The following is a 23,275-nucleotide window of genomic DNA, read 5'->3' on the forward strand; positions in this document are numbered from 1 at the left end:
GAATGGCAGAACCACGCAAGGCGAGAATAATCAGAAATCTCCCGTTGAAAGTATGGGCAAATGCTGCTAGGAACGAGACAGACAGCTGGGCGGGTTCGATTATAGTCTAGCATATTCTGGGCATTCAACCACGGGCGTGAAAAGTAAAAAAGGATCCGGATGTGAAACCTCAAGAAGGTTTGACAGGCTCTCAATGTCAAGTCAGCCATCGCCTCTTCCTCCTAATCCATGGCACATGCGTCACAATGTAGAATCTCAGGTCATGAGGCTGGGGTCTTGGGTCTTGTCTTTTTTTTGAACTTGTTTTCTCTTTGTTTTTTGTTCATGTGCCTCCGAATTCGGCAAAATTTTCATCTTTCGCATTTTCGGGGGCAGCTCTCTTTGGCTGCTGCAGTGTGTAAAACCTCGTATAACACCTATGAATGAACCCGAGAAAAGCCGTTGCCGTCAAAATGCAAGATATGATGATCCCCCCGTTTGGTCGTAGTCTTGTTCGTTTCTCTTTTTTACTTTTTTTAGCCTTCTATTTCCACCCGTCTGGAAGAAGAAAAAGTAAAGAAGAAGGGCTCCATCGAGGGCTCACACGACTGGGCAAGCACGCTTTTTGTTTTGTTTTTTTGCAGCATCGCCCAGGGTGGAGCAGCCCTGTAGTTGCTTTTTCCGTCCCACGAATCACCCACGCATTGTCAAAAGCTTTAGTTGGCCTGGAGAAATAGAACGTCAGCAAGGGCTCCCGACAACATAGGATGTTGTGCGCAATGTTGGGCACGCTGATGAGTGTGCCCCGAGATTGTGCAGGGTCCGACCTAAACATACCTTGACAGCGTACTTCCTTTGAGGGAAGTGCGTGCTGCGCTTCTTTGTCTTCTCCAGGGTCTTGGCCTGCTCGGCGGGCGACAGACGGCGGCGGATGGCGCGGGTCTGCTTGGGGCGGAGGTCGAGAGGCAGGTACTTCTTGTTCTTGTAGAACAGGCGGAGCTGAGACCGCTGCTTGAGGTTGATGACAGTCAAGGTGCGGGCGATGGACTTGCGAAGGTCGTGGCTGGGAGACGGGAAACCAGTCAGCATACAAAGTACAATTACACCCCCAAGGTCGTGTTATCGTTCCAAATGAGCCAATGCCGTTGCCGCGAATTCGTTCCAAGTCGTAATCAACAGTGTCCAACAATTCCCATGCGCATATTCTCCAGACAGTGAAACCCAGCCGGGCTGCGGAATCGAGATGCTTGAGATGTACAAAGAATACTGGAATGCGTATCGGCAGATGGGTTGTCGTCGGCGAGGCTGGCGAGGTGCATGGTCGGACACGGGCGATTGGCTCAGATGGACAATGTTTGACGCTTTGTTGATGTATGTCGCTTACATTCTGTTCAGCTTGCTGCCGGAGGAGGTGATCTTCTGGATGCGGAGCTGGCCGAGCTCGGTCTTGAGGTCAGACAGAGTCTTGACCAGCTCGTCCTTGCTCTTGTTCCAGAGCTCGCCGCTCTTAACCTTGGAAGTAGACTATTCGCGTGGCCGCAGAGTTAGCGAGCAATTTCGTGTCGACGTCGGAATGGCATGACGAGAGCCTGCCGGCAGAGGTCCGACATACCATGATCGCGATTAGGGGTTGTCGTGGGATATGGGCAATCGGTGGCCTCTCCTGGGGTGCTGTGGTCGGTTGTCGTGATGATTGCCGGCGGATCGCTGGGTGGTCGTAAATTTCCTGCAGCACGCAGAACGGGTCCAGCGAAATGGCCAAAATTTGGGAAAATTTTAGTGGGAGCTCGCTTGGGCAGTGCAAAGAGGCTTGGAGGGGGGGGGACGTCGGCATCCACTTCGCATGTGGTCTGTGCTTGGCTGGATAGCCACAACCACTAGCCACAGCAAGACCCTTGCCTTGCCCCTGTTGGCTGCCCCCAAACTTTCCCGTCAGCAGCACGGCGCCAACAAGACGGGACGTCACCCGTGAGTACTCCTGCAGCCCATGTAGTCTCAAGTGGGTTCCGTTGTCTAGCAAAGACCTGTAGCCAGTCCTCGCCCACAACTCGAGGCGTGCAACTGCTCACCATCACTGGGCTTCCTTCGTCATTGGAATACAGTCTATGTATTTGTGACGTGGAAGATTGGCAAAGTACAGCATCACCGCGCTCAGCATTCTCCAAGCCATGCTCACCTTTTTTTTTTTTTTTTTTTTTTTTTTTTGGATATCCAGTCTCGTTCAACAGGTAACACAAGTACATAGTTGAGTGGCATCTCAACTGCATCCATGGGTCCCGAGGTCTTGCATCAACTTTGGACACGGCTCCACTTCCACCCCCAACTTAGGCAGTACGGGTGTCTCACGGTCTGTGGAACTTATCGACATTGAGTAGCATGTCTCGCTGAAACCCGACCGGTTTGGTTTCCGAGTTCCATGCGCAACTTCTGTCAAAATGACCAGCGAGCGCCTCATGCAAAGCGTGCCGCAGTACATCTGAGAATACTAGTAATTGTCGAATCACTTCTCCTCTTCGACGGTTCGCTTGACTCCCTCGACGAAAGCCTCGACTGCCTCTCCACCGCCCAACGGGACCTGTCCTCTTCTCACATAGCCCCCATTCTCGACCTTGATCTGTAGTGCGTCCGCGATACTCGGCAGTCCACCATCGCGAATCGCCATGGTCAGGCTAGACAAGCTCTGGTGAAATTGAGGACTGCGAAAGACCTTCTGAAGGAGTGCCTTCTTCTGGCCCAGGCTCATTGCTTGTTTCGCAGCCTCAATGGCAGCAGGTGTAGGTTCCGTCGCGTTTTCCCCTCTGTCTGCTTGTTGTGAGAGGATGAGAACAGCTGGCGGAAGAAAGCTTAGAAGCGTATCGATCTGCTCCTCGCTGGCATCTTGTGCCAGGGGAACAGTCGATGATGGTGTCAGAAGATCTGAGAGCATGGGATATAGTTTGTCTTCTCCTTGGCCACCGCCACTCGACGCTCCACCCTTCAATGAGTCCAGAAAGTTTCGAACCGCTGTGGCAGCATCCTGCCCTCCGGGAGCAGCTCTGCATTCACACAATTAGCAAATGATCGAGTTGGGGAGCCATGATTTGAATGAACCATCTTCGCACTGCCCGGCGTCAATTGCTCCATAGCTGCGCAGGTTTCAAACAGGACACATCCAAGTGCACCGCACTGATGGCCAAAGATGCGTCTATTCTTTATCGGTTTTTCTTTTCGCCTTGTAATGACTTGGTCTTGGAAACAGTGGCAGAAGTAGGCTCGGAAGTGGTGGGGTTGTTCACCTACGCTCTGGCACCATCAGCACCTCCTTCTCTAGATTCCTCGCCCTCGTCCCGGATGTCACCACCAGTAGCATCTGCGCCAGCACCACCGCTACCACGACCACCAGGCGTGTTTCTTGAGTTTCGCTGGACATCTTCCATGGCGTCGTCCTCATCGTCGTCATCATCGTCGTTGTTCCGTCGGTCATCGTTGTCACTGTTGTCCACGTTCGCAAGCACCCGTGCTACGTCGATCTCTTCGCCTTGCAGAAGGTCATCGACAATATCTCCGATCTTGAGATCCCTCTTGCTGAACCATGTCGGGTCGCCGGTACGGCCTTGGGGTTTTGACTGCAGCCAGAAGATATATCGCTGGCTAGAGGAAGAGAATTTGAGAACGAAGATGCGGCCATTCGTCTTGGCGGACGGCGTCGTCTGAACTCTGCTGTCGTATGCGAGGAAGTTTCCGTCACCGGGCACCATGACAAGATCGAGCTCGGGCTGGTCTATGGGAGTGGCGCGTTCTCTCCAGCAGAAGTGGACAAGCTCTGCGTGAAGAACATTAGTATCAGGACCATGTGGCTCCGCCATAGCCAACATCCCTCGGCTACCTACCATCTTCACCCTGGTATAGAAAAATGTAGCCCTTGCGAGGATCCGGTCGGACTTTGTAGGGTTTCGACGATGACTAGCATGTGAGGTTAGTTTCCTTGCGCCTCGGACATGGACTAATAGAGCCTTGCGGGTTGGACGAACATCGACATCGCACATCCCCGCCTTGAACGTAATGAGAGGTGTTATGGACATTGTGACTGTCGGCGGATATCCTTGCTCCAGGTGGTATTCCTCCTTTGTGTGTGTCTGGTTGTCCGAGGTTGAGTTGTCTTCTCTTATGGCAGCTTGTGGTGACGTGATCGGCGCGTGAGAACGTTGTTGTCTGCAGAACTCGGGTGTCGTCAAACGAGCTTCCAGCTCGCAATCGACAAGGCTACAAGACATCATACGTAAGGCCACGGTGAGGCAGGCGCGGATGGTCCCACCATGCGTCTATTGGTCAGTAGAGCCCCACCACTTCTCGAGAGCTTGAGCCACAGTCGCGGTCGACTGCCAGCCCCATGGCGGGGCAAACTGTGGCTGGTGTGATAAGATAAGACCAGAACCAGCCTATGCCCGGCCGGTGCTAGCGCGAATCGCACAGGGTAGTTCAATCGCTAATTGCGCCCACACAAAAAATTGAATGAAATCGACCTGCTGCAAAGCTGGGTTGGATCTTCAACTTCAACACTGAGAGCCCGCCGACATCACCGACAATTCGACACCCCCTAACCCCACGCCAACACAGCACCGTCACAATGTCGCAGCCGAGCCAACAGAAGAAGTTCGGAAAGTCGACCCGGGAGGTCCCTCACCACTCCCAGAAGGCCCAGAAGTGGTACCCTGCCGACGATGACTCTCAGCCCAAGACCGTAAGTTGAGCCTGTCGTGCCACGGCCAAAGCGATTGCCAGATGTCTCTCTTCGCCTCGGATCACGGCGCGCAAACTCGAGCAACCAAACATCACGCGCAAGCCCTGTGCCACCGCCCCGGCATCGAATATTGTCTGGGTCGACAAGAATTCCTCCGGATATGACCATGGGTACGCCCGACACCATGCGAAGACAGGGAATGGATCGAGCAACAACGACATATTGTTTCGCAGCACCTTCAACGCAAGTAGTGCACGCGCAACATCCATCCTTTGTCAGATCAACCAGCGAGCCCAGCGAGAGAAAGCGAGAGAGACATCCGGCCATTCACGAGACCAGCAAGCGCACTTCTTCAAGTCATAGGATGTGTTCACTGACAATTCGTTCGCACGATACAGGTCCGCAAGGCCATCCGCGCCTGGGCTCCTCGGGAGTCTCTCCAGCCCGGTACCGTCCTGATCCTCTTGGCCGGCCGCTTCCGGGGCAAGCGCGTTGTCCTCCTGAAGAACCTCGAGCAGGGTGTTCTGCTCGTCACCGGTCCCTTCAAGATCAACGGTGTGCCCATCCGGAGAGTCAACGCCAGATACGTCATCGCCACCTCCTACAAGATTGACGTCTCCGGCCTCGACGAGAAGAAGATCAGCGAGATTGCCGAGTCCAAGTACTTTGCCCGCGACAAGACCAGCGACAAGGCCACCGAGGACGCTTTCTTCAAGCAGGGCGAGAAGCCCCAGGTACGACTTGCCCGCAACCAAGTTTGGACATGAGCGTCAGGAATGGTAGACTGACATTGTTTTTACCCCCGTGAACAGAAGAAGGAGATCAGCAGCAGCCGCGCCGCCGACCAGAAGGCCGTCGACAAGGTTCTGATTGCCAGCATCAAGAAGGTCGACCTCCTCGCCAGCTACCTCTCCAGCTCCTTCAGCCTGCGCAAGGGTGACAAGCCCCACGAGATGAAGTGGTAGACAGTTTGTTTTTCTCACTCTATCTTCCACATCATCCCGGAGCGAATTCCATACTTTGCATGAATTTCCCCAGCCAGCCACCGAAAGCTTCCTCTTCTGCTGAGAAATCGTTGTCATGATGACACACGGATTTGATTCGAGACGGGAAATGAGTAAGAATGGCTGAGTTGTGGTGAAAAGGAAACCAACATTGGGGGGCGCAACGGGGGGACAAACACCACAATCACCACAAAACCACCACCACCAACGAAAACAAAAACGGGAAAACAATTAAAGGATTCTCTTTTTATTGATGGGACAACAGCAAAAAGACACATTCAATGAAAGAGAAGCGCGGGAGTTGGTCTTGACTTCTTTTGGGCAGTTCTCATGTGATGACACGACACCGGGGGTTGGGTTCTTGTTTCGTTTTTTTTCTGCTCAAGGAAAAAAGAGGAGAAATGCATTCCAAAACCTAACAATGGAACAAAGAGAACAACAACACACACAATCTAAAAAAAAGATGAAACAAACCTGGCCTCGAGACAATTGCTTGCATATCGTTGGAAGTGACATCATTTCTCGCTACCCCTTCGCGTCCATCCTTTCTAACGTGCTTGAGCAAAGTACATATGGTAACTGGGAACTCTTTCATCCGGAGTACTAAAATGCCCGGACCGGTAGTAACAATACGTTGGTTCCCCAGGAACGACCTGTACTTTGCTCGAGGTCTGCCTCTTGACCGGCGGCTATACCGCTTACAGCATTATAGACTGAGTGCACTCGGATTTCGGACATTTGAGCTCTATTCCTTGAACTGCTCGTAAAGCGCGACAGACACAACTTCACACGTGCGAAGTAGCTAAATGGAATGGGACTAGTTCGTTCAGTTTTCGCTATGCATTGTTGACAAATCACTACCGTTGCTGCTCTACTTTGTACATTTTCGCATATATATCTAAACATTGCGCTCGGCAAAACTCTGAATCATGCCCTCGGGCGTCGCCTCGTAGTGCTTGAGCGTGACCTTGCCGGTCGCCTCGTCGAGGAATGTGTTGGCCTGCACGAAAACCTTACGGGGCTGCTTGTTGCGCAGGACCTCGTCGCGGACCTTCTTTCCCCAGAACTCCGGATCCACGTTGGTCATGTCGTTGTAGAACTTGGTGCCAGTCTCGACATCGGCGGTGCTCTTGTAGATGTGGATCTTCTGCAGGTACTCGCCAACGGCTTTGCGGCCAGCAGTCAAGATCTTAGAGCGGTCCAGCTTGATGGTCAAGCCGGACACATCGTCGCCCTGGTAGTCGAGCTTGCAAAAGTCGTCACCAGCCTGCAGGAAGCACTGCAGGATGGAGAAACGGGCTTGCGAGTGTGCTTGTCCCCACTTGCGGCTCTTGGGATCCCACATCTCGAGAGAAGCCAGACCAGCACGTGCCACTATAAAGCTGTCAGTCGGTTGCGTCGATAGATCAGAGGCATCACGATGAAAGAAGCAGAAGATACTTACTGGAAAGGTAAGAGGCGTACAGGACATCGCCGGCCTCGCCGTCCATATTTACCTCGCCGTTGCCGAAGCCGAAGATCTTGAGCGCCGGAAACTCACAGCTCAAGTACATGGCCACAAGCTCGGCGCGGCACTCCTCGTACGAAGCAGCCACGCTGCCAAAGACAGAGCCCCACGTCTGGCCTGGCTTGTACCATGTTGTGATGGGCTTGTTAGTGAGGGGCGAGACCGGCGGGTTCTCCTTGTCAAAGTTGTAGACACCCGGCGATGTCTCCTGGAGCAGCTTGCCACAACCGTGACCAGTCAGTTCGTGCAGACCGACCTGGACCTCGAAAGCGGCATCACGATACTTGTGGTAGATGGGCAAGTCCTTTTCGGCGATGAAGGGGATCTTCTCGTTGGGAGCCTTGGCGCTCAGGACATTACCGAGAGAAACATTCTTGAAGCCCTCGTTTTGACGAATGACGTCGTAGTTGGGGATGTTGATGCCGGCTGGGATACCGGAACCGGCAAAGGTGAGGACTTCCAAGGATGTAAAGTCAGGCGACAGGAACTTGTCCTTCTCGAACTCGGCACCCCACGGAAGGAGTGGGATCATCTCTGGCGCAGCGTCGACAAGCGCTCCAAAGGCACGTGTCCTCTCGAGGTTGACCATCGAAGCAAAACCCTCCCACTCGCCCCGAACACCAGCAGGATCTCTGTAGGTTTCGATGAAACCAATGTTGGACTCGACCATGGGCCCTTTGTCCTTGATCCAGTAGCGCTGGCTGTCCAGGAAGGCGGACAAGGAGCCAGTCTCGAACGACTTGGCATACGCAATGTACATGTTTGTCTGCGTCTCGTTGTCTCCGCTCTCGGCCGCCTTCTTGGCGCTTGCGGCGATTGCGGCCATCTCCTTGGCATAGTCGCCATAGACAAGCTTGATGGTTTTGCCAGTAAGAGGGCCATCCTCGACCGTGAAACTGGTCTCCTTGCCGATGTCACCGCCCTGCTCGGGCACAGAGGTAATGGCAGAGGCGATGAGGATCTCGAAAGAACCGTCCTTGGCCTTTCTCAGGCGAGTGTTCTCGGGGAGAAGACCCTTCTTCTCCATGAAAGCAGATACGGCCTCAATCTCGGCTTTGGTGATGTCGGTGCAGTTGGGATAGTATGTCGTCATGTGGCCGGCGTCCATGAAGCCGAGGTGCATCAGGCCCGGCTTCTCGGCCGAGAAGATGCCGCCGTTGGTGGCCTTGTAAAAGCCCTCGGCGTCTGGAGATGTGGCCGCAATGGCCGCAAAGGAAGCCTCCGAGGACCGTGGCACAAACTTTGAGTCGCCAAAGCTCTTGTAGTTGCCACTGTTGCCCAGGAATTGTGCGGCATACTGGAGGAAGTGGCTGAGCTCCTCATCCGAGATACCAGCCTTGCCCTGGAGGGCCTTCCAGTCCCCGGCACAGCTCTTGTGCAGGGCGAGGATGAAGTCATAGATGGCTTCGGCCTCTGGGGAGATCTGCCTCAGCACGATCCTGGTGCCCTCGAAGGCGGCCCTGCTGATGTGGTGGGCATAGCGCTTCTGCTTGTCCGAGAGGGCATCAAAGTGCTTCTCGATCTCGAGCCGGACGACGCTTGGCGGGGCATCGGCCAGGTAGTGCTTGAGCTCTTGGGCCTCCATGGTGAGATGGCGGGCGGAGGGTCTGCGGAGGAAGGAGGGGTTGTGCACGAGGGTTTGTAGCCTGAGAGCTGCACGAGGGCGGCAATGGCGTATGCTCAGAGTGTGGAAGTGGGAATAAGAGGGACGAGGAGCTGCGACAGAAGCAGCAGCGATGATACCATCAATAGGTGAGGTTCTGCGGAAGCTGGAGCTGGAGCGGGAGCTGGAAACACGTGAGGTTGCCCGTTGGCAGAACAAGACCCTAAAACTCATGCTTGTAGTGAACAGGAAGGTGCACCGGCGTGGATTGACCTTCCTAACGCAGCACGCATACCCAGCTGTGGCCAGTGAGAGTGTCCCAGCAGAGCAAAGCGCCGCTGCCCGCCGCAAGGCTTCAACTCCGCATTCCCATGCGACAACAGCGCAAACAGCCGCACCTGGCCGTGCACATTGTGCGGTGGCTCCCCGACCGCCTGCCTCCTTGAGCAGCGAACTCCGACCCGTCACTCCGGACCTCGGAACAGGGCCCAGGCACCAGCTGCGCAATAATTCGAAATGTGCTGTTTTCATCACACTTGCTGTCAGAGACTAACGTACTATCTGGCTGGCCCCTTTATGCCGAACGTGGCTTCTGGTCGGAGAGAGTGGCTGCAAGTAAGATCTGCCAGCGTGTTGCGCAGTGCGGGGAAAGTGAGGGGCAGTCGTCTTTGTCCCTCGCTTCTGCGGAATGCGGAACAAATCAACCAACGGCCGGCAAGTGTCTGCAGAAGCTCGAAGGATTATCCCTTGCGATCCTCCTCTCGCACGAGAAGCTCCCAGCAAAACGAAACAGGTCATCATCAAGCAGCCGACATGGCGAAAAACAGTCCAATCGTTTCCGTATACCACTGCAAGCAGAAGCACAATCTGAGCTGACGTTCATGCCCACGGAAAGGGAGCTCAGTCATCCTTTGTTAATAGTGTTGACTGATGACCGAACATGCCACATCTACATCATGAGTCTAACTCTACCGGGAAACTGAGGCGAGCTGCGTAATTAAAAAGTCTGTGAGAACAGTCTGCTTGTCGTCTCGGGTACAAATTGGCGGGGGCGGAGCTGAGCTGCCGGTGTAGACAATGAATGAGGGCGGCTGTGCTGTCTCGAAAAACCATATTTTGGTTGATACGGCACAAGACTTGTTTGCTTATGGTCCTCTCAGAGACTGAGGTCGGCAAAAAAATCCCAACGTCGGTCGTCGGAAATCATACAGTGATTCCGAACGTCCAACATTGAGCCGACCCGGCGCGGAGCCGCAACCGAAGCCCAGACCGGGATCCGGAGGCCAACGCACGTCTCCCGGGCTCGCTTTGCAGTAGCGCCCGCCTTTCTCTGACTGTTGGAGCAGGGCCGTAACCCTTTGACGCCCAGGGCCAAGCCTGGGCTGTGCAGGTGGTGTTGCCTGTTTCAATATGTTCGGTCAGCTCTGGTTTTCGGGATGTGGAGGCGCACTGGTAGACATGGTCTGATGCGTGGGCAGCTCAGATTAAGTACCTTGGACGTAGCCCTATTTAGGTCAGACGTGCAATGGTCCAGCCCTGGGTGACCAAACCTGAAGAGTCTGTTGCTCGAGAGATTGCAACTTGGGGCCTGAGCCCGCCAATCAGGACATGCTGGCAGACGAAGTCTCAGCGCAGCTTCACGTCGCAGACTGCTGCCACTGCCCGACAAGCGAAGGGGTGACTGCATACACGGCTGGATATGCCTACATGACGGGCGAGGCGTGAGCCAGCCGGCGCAGTCCTGGGCTGAGCCACAATGTCACCGCCCTCAGACACGAGGCAGGTGGTCTGAATCTCGCACACAGTCTTGGTTCAGACCATGCTGTGGAAACGCATTAGGAATTGTTGAGAACTTGCAGCAGCCCTGATATCTCGTCAGAGGAGCCGAGCGGCGCTTCCCGCCTGTCGTGGGCTGGCGCCGACATATGCATTGCGACAGCCAAAACTGCCTGATTAGCAACGGCTGCAGATCATTCTTTGACCAGGCTCCAAAGCCTGCCAGGCAGAGGTACTTCGCTTGCAAGTCACTCCGATGCGAACCCAATCAGGAGCCGAAGAGGGCCAATAATTCAAGAAAGACTCGCCTCTGCCCATGCCAATCTAGGCGGCGGGACCCGTGTCTGTTCGTGTTTTGTCACGTAAACTGGCGGGAGCGGATTGGGCATGGACATCGGCAATTCCACCACCCTTGGCAGGATTGGGAAACGCAGATTTGTGTTACCGCCCAGCTGGTAAAATTTGGCGCGCGCGCATGCAACAACCTGTGGCAGCTTGCATCAGACTCGAGAAAGACTTGAGAATGGTACACACAAATGCGCCAGCCAAGGCTCGCTTCTCTCCCTGCCGGGGAATTGTTGAGCTTCACGGGCTTGTGAGATGCCGTGGACTTGCGCTCGGTACGAAGACCCCTGGCATCGCAGCAAGCGAGGGAGCAATGTTGGGCAACGTAATCGGCCACGGGCTGTGGCCGCCAGGAACCCCCGTCTTGAAGGCGAAACATGAAGGTGGATGGGTGCCCCGTCCTGAATGTCGTTAAGCTTTGGCCCCAATGAACGACGGGTAAGCTTTTGTAAACTCTCCGCGATGAACATTCCACGTCGCTGCGTTTCCTATTGAACCTTCAGGGCCTGCCAACCCCAAAGCACGCGGCACGCCGAAGCAGAACTTCTAGGTCGATGGAGGCATGTCTTTGGTTGTGCTGTACTTGGCCGCACGCGGTGGTCAGGCCTGAGAAGCGCTGGATTTCGCTTGGGCCATGCGAGAAAACATGGGAATATTTGCTTGGTGGAGATCTGACGGTATGCTGGTGGCACTCGAAAAATGGTCACGCAGCAAGCCAGAGAGCCCCCCACGCAGGTGCGCGTGGGGGCCATGCCGCTTCTCGATGCAAATTTCGCCGGGTTTGACACAACAGCGTGGGCGATTTGAGTTCCGGCGGAGGAGGCGTCGCCGTATCCTAGATCCTCGGCGGCTCCACCCCCACTGCGCTAAGAAATGGCTCCAGTCCGCCATCATAGCGTGGCTGAACATGGCTGCTGTAGCCGACTGCCCAACAAGGCGAGCAAGGACAAGCCAGCCAGCCAGCCAGCCAGGTTCGGCAGTGTTATGAACTGATGATAGCATGCCTTGTCTGGCTGCCCAATCTATGGACAATGGGTGGGCGTACGCCAGAGCGCGCCGAAATGAAGTCTCCGTGCTCGGGGCAGGCCGGGCCTGGTCCGTGTGTGATAGTCACGCGAGCAGCGTGACAAGGTTGGCCAGATGTGTCGGTGACGGTGTCGGTGACGGTGTGGAGTCGAGACTGGAGGTGGTCTGCATTGAAAGAGATGTGGCTTTGAGAATCTTGCGCGGCGCCTTGACCAAGCTGCCGGGTCAGGCACACGACCGATTCTGCTCGAGTTGCCATGTGGCATCAGCGGCTATCGCGTCGGATTCGAGCCCGTGCCGGCTACTACATGTCCTGGAGGAGAATTTGATCAGCAGTGCCGTGGGGTCCATCAAGATGTCTTGCGCTTGGCACATGTGGGGTGTCAAACCTGGGACGTGGTTGCGCTCATGCCGTGGAGGGGTTTGCGTCATGGAAGCCAAACGAAGGAAATTAGAAACGATCAGACCTGGGTGTGTCCGCCTGGTTTATGAGCCTTGACATGACCTACTATAACTAGAGCAGGCGGGGCACGGCCCCAACAGGGCAACCATGTGGTCCAGAGTTGGGACCAGAGGAAGCGAGCTGCCTGCCTCTTTCTGCGCCTGTGCCTCCTCGCCTTGCCTCACCGATGCCCTCAGGTAACGGGCGTTTTGCAATGCAGATCTGAGTTATGGAACGGCGTGCTCGCAGCTGCGATGCAGACAAGTGCGGCCGGGGGCCCAGGCGCGTATCAGCGGCTGTGGGGCCGGGTGCGAGTGGCTTTTCCTCGTCGCCTCTGCCATGCCTTTCTTCTTTCGCCGTCGCGTGGCCGGAACAGAAGTACCTTCCTACACACACCCGGCCATGCATGCTAGGCCTCGCGGGACCTCTTTCGCTTCCCCGGTGGGCACATGGCCTTTTGCACGCTAACACCAGCATGGGCATTGAAATCAGCACCCGGACCGCAAGGGCGTTCCATTGGGGTGGAGGCATATTACTATTATCTCGTCGCCAGGCTGGCGCAAGGCCACAGAAAGAACCAGGAGGTCGACGATGTGGCCATTATACCCAGGGTCCGTCTCACCGGTTGCCGAGCACGACCTCCCAACAGTACAGGCCGTAGCTCCATGCAGGTCATCCCCTAATCATCATGGTGCTGCATGTTCTGCCTGCGCAGAGGTGAGAAAGCGTGCAGGCACCCGCGCATGGCGGTGCGAAACGTCCAGTGTGTCCAGGGGGTCGTATGGCATGGCATTGCGATGCATAACATCTCATTGGTCACGAGCCACCAGCATGGCAAAGTCCACCGGACGCCCTTGTTTCTTTTTTTTCCCTTTTTGTGTGCGGCACGGCGCAGATGTGCCGCACACCCTGTCAAAGGAGCTGTTGTCATCTGACACGCCTGGAACAACCTCACTGGCCGTGGCCTACGAACAGCAGATGAGTGCTCGCCGAGACGCGCAGGGCGAGGCAAGGAGACTGGACGCTGGCATAATGTGTGTGGTCTGTGGCATCGCACAAACCCCCCAAAACACGTGGGCAAGAAGGTGCCCCCCACCCGGGAGCCAGGCCGACTCCAAGGCTGTGGCAGTCGCTAAAGGTCCCAATTGGCCCGGCCGCAGGCTCGGCAGCAAGCCCGGCTGCCGGTAAACAAGGGCGAACTGTGCAACTATTTCCTCCTTGGTGTGTTTCAATTAGTGGCCAAGGCTCACCTGGTCAGCAGGAAAAAGCAGCGCCTAGCGTCCTTGACGGTGCCAGGAGCCAGTTCCGTCGGGAAAATATGGCCCTCGAGAACGTACCTTGTCTTACTGTCCAGAGTTAAGGCGCGTGCCCAGGAGGACCGCAAAGGATCTCCGCCGCCAGCCCATCTCCTGGCCGCCCCCTCCACCGAAGCCCGGCGGGCCCATTGACCTCATCGCGCGGATGAGCACACACCACCTCGGGTGTGCAGGGGAGGCTCTGGCGGGCGCACCAGGCCGAGCCAGGCAGACTCCCCACGCGGTAGCAGGGCCTGCGAGGTTCTTTTGGTTTTCTCTGGCCCTTCTGTGGGTGGAGGATCGTGGGGCGCGCTGGACTGTGCCCCGGTCCGTGCACCGTCATCGGCTTACCTCACCGCAGTGCTCGGGTACTTGCGCCTCGAGTACCTACGCCCACCCCCAGTCCCCCCCGGGGGGTCCAGCAGTCCGCTCCCGCACAGCACGTCCAGACTTGCATCATGAATTGTTGTTCTGCGCTGCTTCTGCTCCCAGCCGCCAGGCGATCAAAAGTCTAATCCTTGGACGGGATCCTCTAGGGGGGACCGACCCCGGCTCGGTCGGCGCCCCTTGTGCAGCCCGCCCGCCTGTCGTCGTTTCCGCCCCGGCCTCGCGCTGCCTTGGGGTCGCTCACTCACGCACGCACTTGCCTGACCGTCCCTCCGTCCCTCCGCCCCTCTGGCATTAATTAGATAAAGCGATCGCCTGCCCAAGGCGGGTTTTGTTTCTTCTTGCTCCTGCCTCTGGTCTTACTTGGTTTCAAGCCTTGCATCTTGCTATTATCCGCTCTCCGCCTGTCTCAGTCTTGTCGTGGAAGCACTGCCTCTCTTGTCTTAGACCCTTGCACATCTTATACCGCCAGCTTCTTGATTCACAGCCCGGGGCATCCCTTGGCCTCCTCGCCGTCATTGCCAGACCGTTGAACCACTCGCCCACGCCTCTCTTCTCTTCTGCTACAACTCTTGCCCTGCTTTGCGACTTTATAAACCCAGCAATGCTGTCCTACGATGCACCCGTCTCGGTCAATGGCCAGACTCCCACGTCCAAGATGGTCAACATGAATATCAACAACCTCGGCCCCAACCCGGCGCCCAAGAAGACAACCATGACGCCTGTCACGCCCAACAACACCATTGCCAAGACAAATGGACACTCCTCGCCGGCGCACCACCACATCTGGCTTGTCACGGGCCCTGCCGGCTGTGGCAAGTCGACTGTTGCCAGCCATCTTGCGACCTCTTTGAACTTGCCATATGTCGAAGGCGACGAGGTAAGTCGTGTGCACATCCCGGGGCATTGTTGCCCACAGCCGCGCTAGTATTATATACACCTTGGATGGACCAGAGGGAACTCGCCCGACAGGTACTGACACGGCTTCGTTTCTCACAGTTTCATCCCCAAGCAAACATTGAGAAGATGGCCGCCGGTATCCCGCTTACCGATGCCGACCGGTGGGACTGGCTCACCGTCCTGCGCGAGCAAGCCCTCCAGAAGCTCTCGGCCGGTGCTGAAGGCGTGGTCGTCACCTGCTCGGCTCTGAAGCGCAAATACCGCGACGTGATCCGGGTCGCCCCTTACTACTCGCACGACGTCCTCCTCCACTTCATCTACCTCCATGCGCCCGAGGAGGTCCTGCTGGAACGCGTCGGGGCCAGGCAGGGCCACTACATGGGCGCCAACATGGTCCACAGCCAGTTTTCCATCCTCGAGCCGCCGACTGCCGAGGAGCAGGACGTCATCAGCATCGACGTCAGCAAGACCATGGACGCCGTGGTCGCCGAGGCACTGAGCAAAGTGCAGCAAGCCGTTGACGAGTCTTCGCGGTAAAAATGTCGCCAAGACCCTCACACGCGAGTGAAGACACATATCGAACATTTGTCATATTTTGCATTTACCAGCGACTTGAGGCAGACCCTTAGAGCTGCGTGTTTCAGCTTTTTGCATGCACGAGGACGGGGCGTACAGGGTGTTTGTTTTTCTTGGAGTGTTTTTTTGGCGTCATATCAATTGCTCCTGTTTTTGGGTTGGGGATATCGAAAAAGCACCATTGGCTCGTTGGACGAGGACAAGGCTTATTGCTTGAGGGAGGGTGGTTGATGAGACCAGGGGAGGAACAGGGACTCTTTCGGGTGCAGGTGGAGGAGGGCGGAGGAACTGTTGGGCGCAAAGCTGCCGGGCCTTGGTCTGCATCCATCGTCATGATGACAGATCACTCTGTGTTGGCAGCTTACTGCTATGTCACCAGAGTGGCCACATGACTTTGTGTGGCCAGTTGATCGAGGTTACCTCTGACCGGTCAAGAGCACGGCCGTGCCGGGGTGGCGCAAGCAAGCACTTTGCTGACTTGGCCCAGCGTCGTCGTCATACACGGCTGGTGGTCTTGTGACATGGATGGGCCATGCCCGCCGCCCACTCCTGCGGCTGGGCTGGGTTTGCTCGGCAGCCAGCCAGCCAGCGGGCTGCTGCTGCTGCTGCAGGACAACGGAGTCACCACCGCCCGCCCACCCATCCACCCGCGCCCCGATTTGCGGGGTTAGAGTGTGCATTGCATTGCAGGCGCCAATGGCCGGGCTTTTCTCTCTCGAGGGTGCAACGGCCGCTGCTGTACATCATTTTGGCTCCTGCATGAGAGATCAATTCTGTACATAGAAAGCCAGCCTGGCAGTCCTTACTTACCTAGGCCACATCTGGATACAAGACCATATTTTAAGCGCTTTTTTGGCCGATCGCATGCATGCCAGCCTTGCCAACCCCCAAGTGACGACCCCGGCCTGCTTCAGCGGTGTCCCTCGAGCCAGGTTTTCGTGTACAAATTCCTGCCCGCCATACAGCTTGGTTACTCGGCGAAATTAAAACTTAATGCGAGAGGATTCTCCGCCAATGGCATCAAAAGGGGAACGGGATTTACGGCTTTGTACCAGTAGCGCCATCTTCTACATTTGACAATGTGTGCAGTTTCTCAACGCAATCAGTTCCGTGTGCCCTTCAAATGCCCCAGAGGTGATGTGAGGGTGGAACTTAAAAATGCCAGCATGGCAGAATACATGGTCAGATTGATGGTTTTTTTTTTGGCTGTGGCGTGTTTTTGGTCTGCAAACAAAGATGACGAAACGAAAGCATCATTCAGCGATAAGAGGGCTCGGGTGGCTTTCCGTCGTGGCTCTCTTTCTGCGCCCCAGAATCCAAAGTCTTTGTTGTAATACGTCTGTCTGTGCGGTTTCGAGCTGCTCCCACCCCTTCGTGTGGAAAGAGAGAAGGTAAGTCACCGGAACTGGTTCCGCTAATCCTGGAGGGGTTTTTTTTTTCCCCTGGGGGGGGGGGGGGGGGGGAGGGGTCATTCTGGCTTGTTGGTCGTTCTTTTTTTGCCCACTTTAAGTTTTGGTCATTCACTCCAGGCAATGAGTGTTGCAAGTATTCAAAGATAAATGAGACGGATTAAACGAAAACGATGAAGCAACATAGTTTCTGGATTGCTAGGCTACTGGAAGTTTTAATTCAGAGAGCAAAGCATGTGCGTGGGCGCACAACATTAACGAGCATGTCACGCCGTGCGAAACTTGTCTGTAATGTAACTTTCGTTCCTAGTCGATGGGCCATTAGATGGAGATTACGAAGAAAACTTGAAAAGAATTGCTAGCCTGTACGCATCGAGTTTCTCTCGCCCCTCACGTCAGATAAAAAAAAAACATAAATCAGCAGTAGTCGTGCTCGTGTTCCCTTTTCCTGCCGGTTGTGAGGAATCTGTGATTGATTGACGGTCATCTGATTGAGAAGCACGGTAGTTGATTGAAAAGGACCCATCCACATGCGCTGCACGTGTTTTGTCTATCGTTCATCAGCTTGAATCTGTCTGGCGAGCGATGAGCTCAAGGCAATCAGGGGTTTGCCCATGTAGTCTCTCTCTTGCGAGATGCTATGTGACTATTTACATCTGAGTGTCCGTATCAGGACCTGATTCGTAGCCAGGCCTAGTCATGACATCCAACTTTTGCCAACCGCTAGGGAAACCCACCTCCTCTCCTCGGGCCAGAAAAGGCCTACCGCCAGACGAAAAGTCTCCTCACAAGTCGGGAAATAGTCACCTCACCGCAGATGCATGATCATGACGTCCGGCTCCTCGACGGCCTGCCTGACCACGTCCGCGGCCCGGGCCATCGTGGCCCCGTCCACGATGCGGTGATCCGCGCTCCAGCTGAAGTTGCAGACCTGCTTCTTGACCACGTTGTCGTGCTCGTCGAACGCGGGGACCGTGCGCATGCGGCCCATGCCCAGGATCGCCACCTCCTTGTCCACGATGACGGGCGAGAGGTACGTGCCGCCAATGTTGCCAATGTTGGACACGGTGATGGTGCCGCCCGTCAGGTCTGCGGGGGACAGCTTGCCCGCGGCGGCCTTGGCCTGGAGGCGGACCAGCTCGGCCGCGATCGAGAGCACATTGAGCGAGGCGACGTCCTTGATCACGGGGACCAGCAGGCCCGAGGGCGTGTCCATGGCCACGCCGATGTTGTGCTGCGAGCGGTGCACCAGGGTTGGTTTGGAGGACGAGGACGGGTCGGAGCCGCCGACATCGACCCGCGCGTTGAGGATCGGGTACTTGAACAGCGCGAGGGAGACGGCCTTGATGACAAAGGGCAGGTACGAGAGCTTGGAGACCTCGTTCTCCCCCAGCGCAGAAGTCGCGAGCACCTTGTTGAGCCGCCGGCGCAGCTCGTGCAGCGACGAGAAGTCGACCTCGTCCGTGTACAGGAAGTGCGGGATCGTCAGGGAGCGCGTCATGGCCTTGAACATCTGCGTCTGGATGTTGGTCAGGGCCACGGGGGTCTCGACTTGTTCGGTGGTGCTGGCTGGGGGTGCTCGCGAGGATGAAGAGGATGCTGCTGATGGGGCCTGGTTGCTGCTGCTACTACTGCCCTCCTCGAGGAATTTATATATGTCCTCCTTGAGCACCCTGCCGTCCTTGCCCGTGCCATCTACCACCGCGATGTCGATCTCGTGCTGCTTGAGGAGATGCCGTACGGCGGGCGTGGCCAGGTGTGCGGATTTGCCCTTTGGCTTTGATGACGGCGGCGGCGTCGGACCTGAGCTGCTGCTGCTCTCTGTGGGTGCTGGCTCTGTAGGGGTTTGCTCTGCGACTGCATCTGTGCTCTGTGCCTGTTTTTCTGGCACGGCTCCTGACGATGACGCTTCCGCCGGAGCTGGCGCGTCACCCGTGAGGGCATCGAGGTCCTCCTTCTTGACGTCGCCCTGGATATCAATGTCGACAAAGGGCTTTCCGACCTTTGCCATCTCGCCGGCCTCGTAGTAGAGCTTCTTGACGACGCCCGAGAAGCGGCTCGTGATCTCGACCGACGCCTTGTCGCTCTGCACCTCGCACAGCGGTGAGAACTCCTCGACTCGCGCCTCGGGCTCGACGAACCACTGAATGACCTCGCATTCAACGATACCTGGTAGACCACGGAACAGCGGCTCTGGTCAGCTTGTCGCCACGGCCGATCAAACAAACAGGACTTTGGACTCCCCCCCGAGACTCACCCTCGCCTATATCTGCGAGCAGGACCGGCTTGACCACCTGCATCCGTGCCGTCGAGCGGAAACCTCTGGACATGTAGAGGGCGGCGCTGTGCGTGGTAGGGTCGGCCCTGCGGCTCACAGCGTGGCATGTCCGCCATTGCCAACGGAGGGCGCGAGAGCTGCGCTGGAGAAACATGTTGTCGAGTCCCCGCGGTGTGGTGCTTGGCGATTGAGCTTCTGGAGATTACTGGGACTGATGTATATGCTCGGGCAAATGTCACACGACCGTGGGAAGAAAGTCGAGGAAAAACACAGGGCCATTCCGGCCGTTGCAGGCCAAGGGCAGCCGCGGGCGGCGGCTTAACATTGTCGAGAATCCCCCGCCTACGCCGCTGGTATCCGACGAATCTGGGGTACGCCGGTGGCAGCCGACCTCCGTGGGCCGATGTACCGCTCAGGGCACAGCACTATGGCGCTGTACTTGTGCCCGGCCGCAGCTCCACCGGACCAAAAACCTGGGGAAAGTGATTCGCTCTGGGGACACCCAACACTGCCTCCACTCGGCGAGCTCTGGCTGGAACAAGCCCGCCCTCCAGCGACCAAAGGTGGGCGGATAGCGCGATAGCACTTTGCGACTCCCAAAAAAAGGCGGCCCGCCGTAATTGTCAGTCACCAAACCTGTCGTCATTCTCTCCCACCCGCCCACCGCGAACAGCAAGCCGGCAGCACCACCCCTCAGACATGTCTTTTGCGCGGTCCAGTCGATCACTGGTCTGCCTCGGCTGCCAATGGCGGACATTCATGTCCTCCACCAGGCTCTTGGCCGAGCCCGCCAGGAAGTCCGCCGCTGGCGCCGCTGCAGCACCAGCAGCCACCCGCACGGCCGGCAACATCACGACAGAGAGATCGGCCAGCGCGACAACGGACAAGCCGCCGAAAACCACACCAGACAGCGCCGCCGCCGCCGCCGCCGCAGCGCCCGGGACTTCCTCATTACAACGCCCGCCACGGCCCATCGCCCCCGCCACGTTTGAAGACGCGCCGCGATCGTACGGAAAGCGAGTCGAGACTTTCGAGCCCAAGCCCTTGCCCCGGCCGATCGGCTTGCCCTACCCGCCGGTGCCGGGCGAGAACACGGGCATCGACAACCGGTCCCTCAAGGAGCGCCGCGACGACTTTGTCGACTACGACAAGCATCTGCAGCGGCGGCAGGAACTGTGAGTCCCCCTTTTTCTTTCAGAACGAGAGTTCTGCCGCCCTTGGTTACACAACCAAAGGGAAAAAACACACACACACACACACACACAAAAAAGGCACGTAGATTGCTACTGCAAACAAAGCTGACAATGAGATGCTACGGACAGGAAGAGCAAAATGGCCCGCCCTTACTTCCGCGACTGGGGCAACCTGCAGTTCAGCAAGGGCAAGACCTTCATCGCCCCGCCCCGCCCGTTCCGCGCCGACGTGTCGCTCTTCTTCCCCAACCTGTACGGCGAGACCCTGCTCAAGACGGACCGCCGGCCGCGCGACACCACCCCTTGCCTAGAGGGCAAGGTCTCGGTCGTGAGCGTGTACAGCGGCGTCTGGGGCGAGACGCAGGCCCGGTCGTTCACGGGTGCCAAGGAGAACCCGGCGCTGGCCAAGATCCTCCTCGCGGAGAACAGCAGCAACAAAAGTAATGCTGCCGCGGCCGCCGGTGGTAGCGATAGCGGTAGTGGTGGTAGTAATACCCTGCAGCTCGTCAACATCAACATCGAGGAGGACACGCTCAAGTACTGGCTCATCCGGCTCTTCATGTCCGGCCTGCGCTCCCGCATCCCGCAGGCAGACTGGGACAAGTACTTTGTCGTGCGGAGAGGGATCACCGACGAGATCCGCGAGAGCCTGGGCCTGCTCAACAGCAAGGTCGGCTACGTGTACCTCGTGGACCGCGAGTGCCGGATCCGCTGGGCGGGCAGCGCCGACGCCGAGGAGCACGAGCGCGAGGGCCTGGCCAGGAGCGTGCAGCGGCTACTGGAGGAGGCGGGCAAGGCATAATCGTCGTCGTCGCTGTCGCCGCCGTCATGATTCGCTTCCTTTCTCCGAAACTGCCAGGGGGAAACGGATGTATGTGTCAAGAGCAATTATCATGACTTGAACCGATTCAAGGCTTGCTGCTTCGAGATCTACCTTTGTATAACAGACTTGTAATAATACGTACTTATAGACGCCATGATAGATCACTGTATACCACATCGTGTCAAAATAGCCCCTAAAGCTCCTATAAATGTCCGGATTCGAAATACACCAGTGTCATGGCGTTACATTATAAAGTTGTCAAGTACGTGATTTGCTTTAACCAAAACATGCAGAATGCCCAGCCAGAAAAACGCCAAATATCCCAATGGTTCTGCTCCCAGCCTGCAGCCTGAGGAGCGGAGTGCCATAGACGCTGAGACTACCAGAGAGAAAGACACCTGCTAATGACTTTGCGATGACTGTCGCTGCTGTATTCGTGCGGCCTGAACCGGCGTAGTCGGCCTCCTCGGCTTTTTCACTAGAAGGCGTGCTCTTTGTCTGCCTGTCTGTCCGTCTGTGGCACATGGGCTAAGAATCGGTCATGCTGCCACAGCCTGGCCCGTTTGCCCACCTTGCAGTCCCACCACCGATGCCTCCCCCTTCCTCACATGAAGAAGAAGAATATGATGAAGCAGAAAGCAATGAACCCGCCCATGATGATGCCGTCCCTCCGCTTCCGGGCCGAGATCTTGCCAATCAGGGTGTTCAGGCCGGGCACCTGGCTCGCGGCGAGGGTGATGCGGCGGTTGATGCTGGCCAGCGTCTCGCGCTGCAGGGCGAAGCTCTCGTTGGTCACGTACGCCTGGCTCAGCACGCTGTCGACCATGTTGTGGCTGTTGTCGATGCGGTTGCGCTCCTCGAGCATGTACTCGGCCTCGGCGGCCTCGGGGTTCTGCGCGCGGTACGTGTTGATGTCGTCGTGCACGTTGTGCAGCAGGTTCGCCCGGTTGCGCGCGTCGGCCAGGTTCGAGCGCAGCCGGATCAAGTCCCGCCGGTGCTCTGCGAGCTTCTCGCGCAGCAGGGACAGGTTGTTTTGCTTGAGCGCCGACGAAGTCAGGGACGCTTCCGAGTCGAGCAGCCGGCCGAGCTGGTTTACTACGTTGTCACGCTGCGCGAGGCACAAATCGTGGTTCCGTTGTTAGCTCTTGAGTGTCCTCTCTTTGCTGGCAGATGTGGCCGGTCGGTCGTGCTGGTGTGGGTTTCCTCGACTACCTTTTCTAAGATCTCCTCCAGTTTTGTCTCGGTCTCTTGCTCTTCCCGCGTCGGCTTGGGTGGTATATTCGACACGGTCGCGTATTGTGAATATGTGTGGAACAGAGTCTCGGTCTGTAAAGGGGACACCGCAAGAGAAGAAGTGCATTGTTTAGCATTCGGCCATCGTCTGTGCTAAGCGAGCAAGCTGGAGCCTTTATGAAGGGCGCCATGTGTGCTCACCTGAGACTCAAGACTGCGCGCCTGCTGCCGTAGCTGGGCCCAGCCCTGGTTGCCCGTTGCCGTCGCCATCTGCGGCGATTCTCGGAGCTGGTGACGCCGTGGTAGCAGTGTGCGAACAGCTGTTCCGGTCAGGTCCTTCGTGGGAGTCGAACTCCTGTAGAGCTGGCCTGATCTGGTCAGGAGGCGGTCGGTCGTGGGCCGGCTACAGAGAGCAGGGAGGAGTCTTGTGAGGAGGTTATCGCAGACGAAGGCGTGCAGTGTGGTGGTGGTCGCCGTGCCAGTCGTATGGGAACTGTCCTGTCGCTTCCAAAGGTTGGTGATGATGTGAGGCGGACGGTTCTAGGCAAGGGAGGCAGGTGCCTGTGGGGATTGTAGCTCGAACTCGTTCAGGCGGCGCCGGCGGCTGCTTGTGGAGAGACGCTGCGCGGGACCCCTGCAGGGCTTCCGAGACGTCACAGGCCGACGGGCAGGGATTGCGCGGCAGCTGGATGTCACTACGCTTGGCACGCTGCCAGGTAACTTATACAAGTAGCCCATCTGCTTAATTACATGCAGCTTGAGTTGAGTTCGTGGGCTGC

General features: G+C 56.9%; 11 protein-coding genes across 11 annotated transcripts; 3 read left to right on the top strand and 8 right to left on the bottom strand.

Moving 5' to 3' along the window:
- Positions 1-695: 695 nt before the first annotated feature.
- B0I36DRAFT_347100 (60S ribosomal protein L35) lies at positions 696-1,594 on the bottom strand (the record flags this gene model as incomplete). Its single annotated transcript, XM_046156531.1, has 4 exons — positions 696-704; positions 817-1,042; positions 1,364-1,503; positions 1,592-1,594. The coding sequence occupies 4 exons, from the start codon at positions 1,592-1,594 to the stop codon at positions 696-698; spliced, it is 378 nt and encodes a 125-aa protein (XP_046015392.1).
- Positions 1,595-2,172: 578 nt separating this feature from the next.
- Positions 2,173-4,184, bottom strand: B0I36DRAFT_318060 (proteasome complex subunit Rpn13 ubiquitin receptor-domain-containing protein). Its single transcript, XM_046153242.1, has 4 exons — positions 3,990-4,184; positions 3,849-3,921; positions 3,259-3,781; positions 2,173-3,014 (listed from the first exon to the last, which is right to left on the bottom strand). Exons 1-4 carry the CDS (start codon positions 4,038-4,040, stop codon positions 2,480-2,482), a joined length of 1,182 nt encoding a protein of 393 aa, XP_046015393.1. The 5' UTR covers positions 4,041-4,184; the 3' UTR covers positions 2,173-2,479.
- Positions 4,185-4,585: 401 nt separating this feature from the next.
- On the top strand, positions 4,586-5,664 carry B0I36DRAFT_347102 (ribosomal protein L6e-domain-containing protein; the record flags this gene model as incomplete). Its single annotated transcript, XM_046156532.1, has 3 exons — positions 4,586-4,699; positions 5,098-5,433; positions 5,512-5,664. 3 exons carry the CDS (start codon positions 4,586-4,588, stop codon positions 5,662-5,664), a joined length of 603 nt encoding a protein of 200 aa, XP_046015394.1.
- Positions 5,665-6,601: 937 nt separating this feature from the next.
- On the bottom strand, positions 6,602-8,795 carry B0I36DRAFT_372863 (dipeptidyl-peptidase; the record flags this gene model as incomplete). Its single annotated transcript, XM_046160149.1, has 2 exons — positions 6,602-7,077; positions 7,148-8,795. The coding sequence occupies 2 exons, from the start codon at positions 8,793-8,795 to the stop codon at positions 6,602-6,604; spliced, it is 2,124 nt and encodes a 707-aa protein (XP_046015395.1).
- Positions 8,796-9,877: 1,082 nt separating this feature from the next.
- B0I36DRAFT_90838 (uncharacterized protein) lies at positions 9,878-10,619 on the bottom strand. The gene is made up of 2 exons (XM_046163563.1): positions 10,306-10,619; positions 9,878-10,213 (listed from the first exon to the last, which is right to left on the bottom strand). The coding sequence occupies exons 1-2, from the start codon at positions 10,498-10,500 to the stop codon at positions 9,959-9,961; spliced, it is 450 nt and encodes a 149-aa protein (XP_046015396.1). The 5' UTR covers positions 10,501-10,619; the 3' UTR covers positions 9,878-9,958.
- A 1,855-nt stretch (positions 10,620-12,474) lies between these two features.
- Positions 12,475-12,933, bottom strand: B0I36DRAFT_347104 (uncharacterized protein; the record flags this gene model as incomplete). The annotated part of the gene is made up of 1 exon (XM_046156533.1): positions 12,475-12,933. The coding sequence occupies one exon, from the start codon at positions 12,931-12,933 to the stop codon at positions 12,475-12,477; it is 459 nt and encodes a 152-aa protein (XP_046015397.1).
- A 1,755-nt stretch (positions 12,934-14,688) lies between these two features.
- Positions 14,689-15,521, top strand: B0I36DRAFT_360695 (thermoresistant gluconokinase; the record flags this gene model as incomplete). The annotated part of the gene is made up of 2 exons (XM_046158356.1): positions 14,689-14,964; positions 15,084-15,521. The coding sequence occupies 2 exons, from the start codon at positions 14,689-14,691 to the stop codon at positions 15,519-15,521; spliced, it is 714 nt and encodes a 237-aa protein (XP_046015398.1).
- A 52-nt stretch (positions 15,522-15,573) lies between these two features.
- Positions 15,574-15,990, bottom strand: B0I36DRAFT_90854 (uncharacterized protein). The gene has a single exon (XM_046163564.1). It carries the CDS (start codon positions 15,892-15,894, stop codon positions 15,625-15,627), a length of 270 nt encoding a protein of 89 aa, XP_046015399.1. The 5' UTR covers positions 15,895-15,990; the 3' UTR covers positions 15,574-15,624.
- Positions 15,991-17,428: 1,438 nt separating this feature from the next.
- On the bottom strand, positions 17,429-19,510 carry B0I36DRAFT_318071 (2-oxoacid dehydrogenases acyltransferase-domain-containing protein). The gene is made up of 2 exons (XM_046153243.1): positions 19,227-19,510; positions 17,429-19,138 (listed from the first exon to the last, which is right to left on the bottom strand). The coding sequence occupies exons 1-2, from the start codon at positions 19,399-19,401 to the stop codon at positions 17,778-17,780; spliced, it is 1,536 nt and encodes a 511-aa protein (XP_046015400.1). The 5' UTR covers positions 19,402-19,510; the 3' UTR covers positions 17,429-17,777.
- Positions 19,511-19,810: 300 nt separating this feature from the next.
- Positions 19,811-21,254, top strand: B0I36DRAFT_90862 (ATP10 protein-domain-containing protein). The gene is made up of 2 exons (XM_046163565.1): positions 19,811-20,422; positions 20,570-21,254. Exons 1-2 carry the CDS (start codon positions 19,947-19,949, stop codon positions 21,240-21,242), a joined length of 1,149 nt encoding a protein of 382 aa, XP_046015401.1. The 5' UTR covers positions 19,811-19,946; the 3' UTR covers positions 21,243-21,254.
- Positions 21,255-21,867: 613 nt separating this feature from the next.
- On the bottom strand, positions 21,868-22,766 carry B0I36DRAFT_360698 (vesicle transport V-SNARE protein; the record flags this gene model as incomplete). Its single annotated transcript, XM_046158357.1, has 3 exons — positions 21,868-22,371; positions 22,476-22,589; positions 22,698-22,766. 3 exons carry the CDS (start codon positions 22,764-22,766, stop codon positions 21,868-21,870), a joined length of 687 nt encoding a protein of 228 aa, XP_046015402.1.
- Between the last annotated feature and the right edge of the window lie 509 nt (positions 22,767-23,275).

Source organism: Microdochium trichocladiopsis (assembly GCF_020744255.1).
Source record: "Microdochium trichocladiopsis strain MPI-CAGE-CH-0230 chromosome Unknown B0I36scaffold_3, whole genome shotgun sequence".
Lineage (NCBI taxonomy): Eukaryota > Fungi > Ascomycota > Sordariomycetes > Xylariales > Microdochiaceae > Microdochium > Microdochium trichocladiopsis.

Bases quoted from the DNA above. Each gene is read 5' to 3' on its own strand.
- B0I36DRAFT_318060 (XM_046153242.1), bottom strand. From the start codon at position 4,040: ATGTCCATAACACCTCTCATTACGTTCAAGGCGGGGATGTGCGATGTC. The intron at 3,922-3,989 runs GTTCGTCCAACC...CTCACATGCTAG, and splicing joins CGGGGATGTGCGATGTCGAT to TCATCGTCGAAACCCTACAA. The intron at 3,782-3,848 runs GTAGGTAGCCGA...TTCTTCACGCAG, and splicing joins TCTATACCAGGGTGAAGATG to AGCTTGTCCACTTCTGCTGG.
- B0I36DRAFT_90838 (XM_046163563.1), bottom strand. From the start codon at position 10,500: ATGCAGTCACCCCTTCGCTTGTCGGGCAGTGGCAGCAGTCTGCGACGT. The intron at 10,214-10,305 runs GTACTTAATCTG...ATATTGAAACAG, and splicing joins TAAATAGGGCTACGTCCAAG to GCAACACCACCTGCACAGCC.
- B0I36DRAFT_90854 (XM_046163564.1), bottom strand. From the start codon at position 15,894: ATGACGATGGATGCAGACCAAGGCCCGGCAGCTTTGCGCCCAACAGTT.
- B0I36DRAFT_318071 (XM_046153243.1), bottom strand. From the start codon at position 19,401: ATGTTTCTCCAGCGCAGCTCTCGCGCCCTCCGTTGGCAATGGCGGACA. The intron at 19,139-19,226 runs GTGAGTCTCGGG...GTGGTCTACCAG, and splicing joins GCTCGCAGATATAGGCGAGG to GTATCGTTGAATGCGAGGTC.
- B0I36DRAFT_90862 (XM_046163565.1), top strand. From the start codon at position 19,947: ATGTCTTTTGCGCGGTCCAGTCGATCACTGGTCTGCCTCGGCTGCCAA. The intron at 20,423-20,569 runs GTGAGTCCCCCT...TGCTACGGACAG, and splicing joins CTGCAGCGGCGGCAGGAACT to GAAGAGCAAAATGGCCCGCC.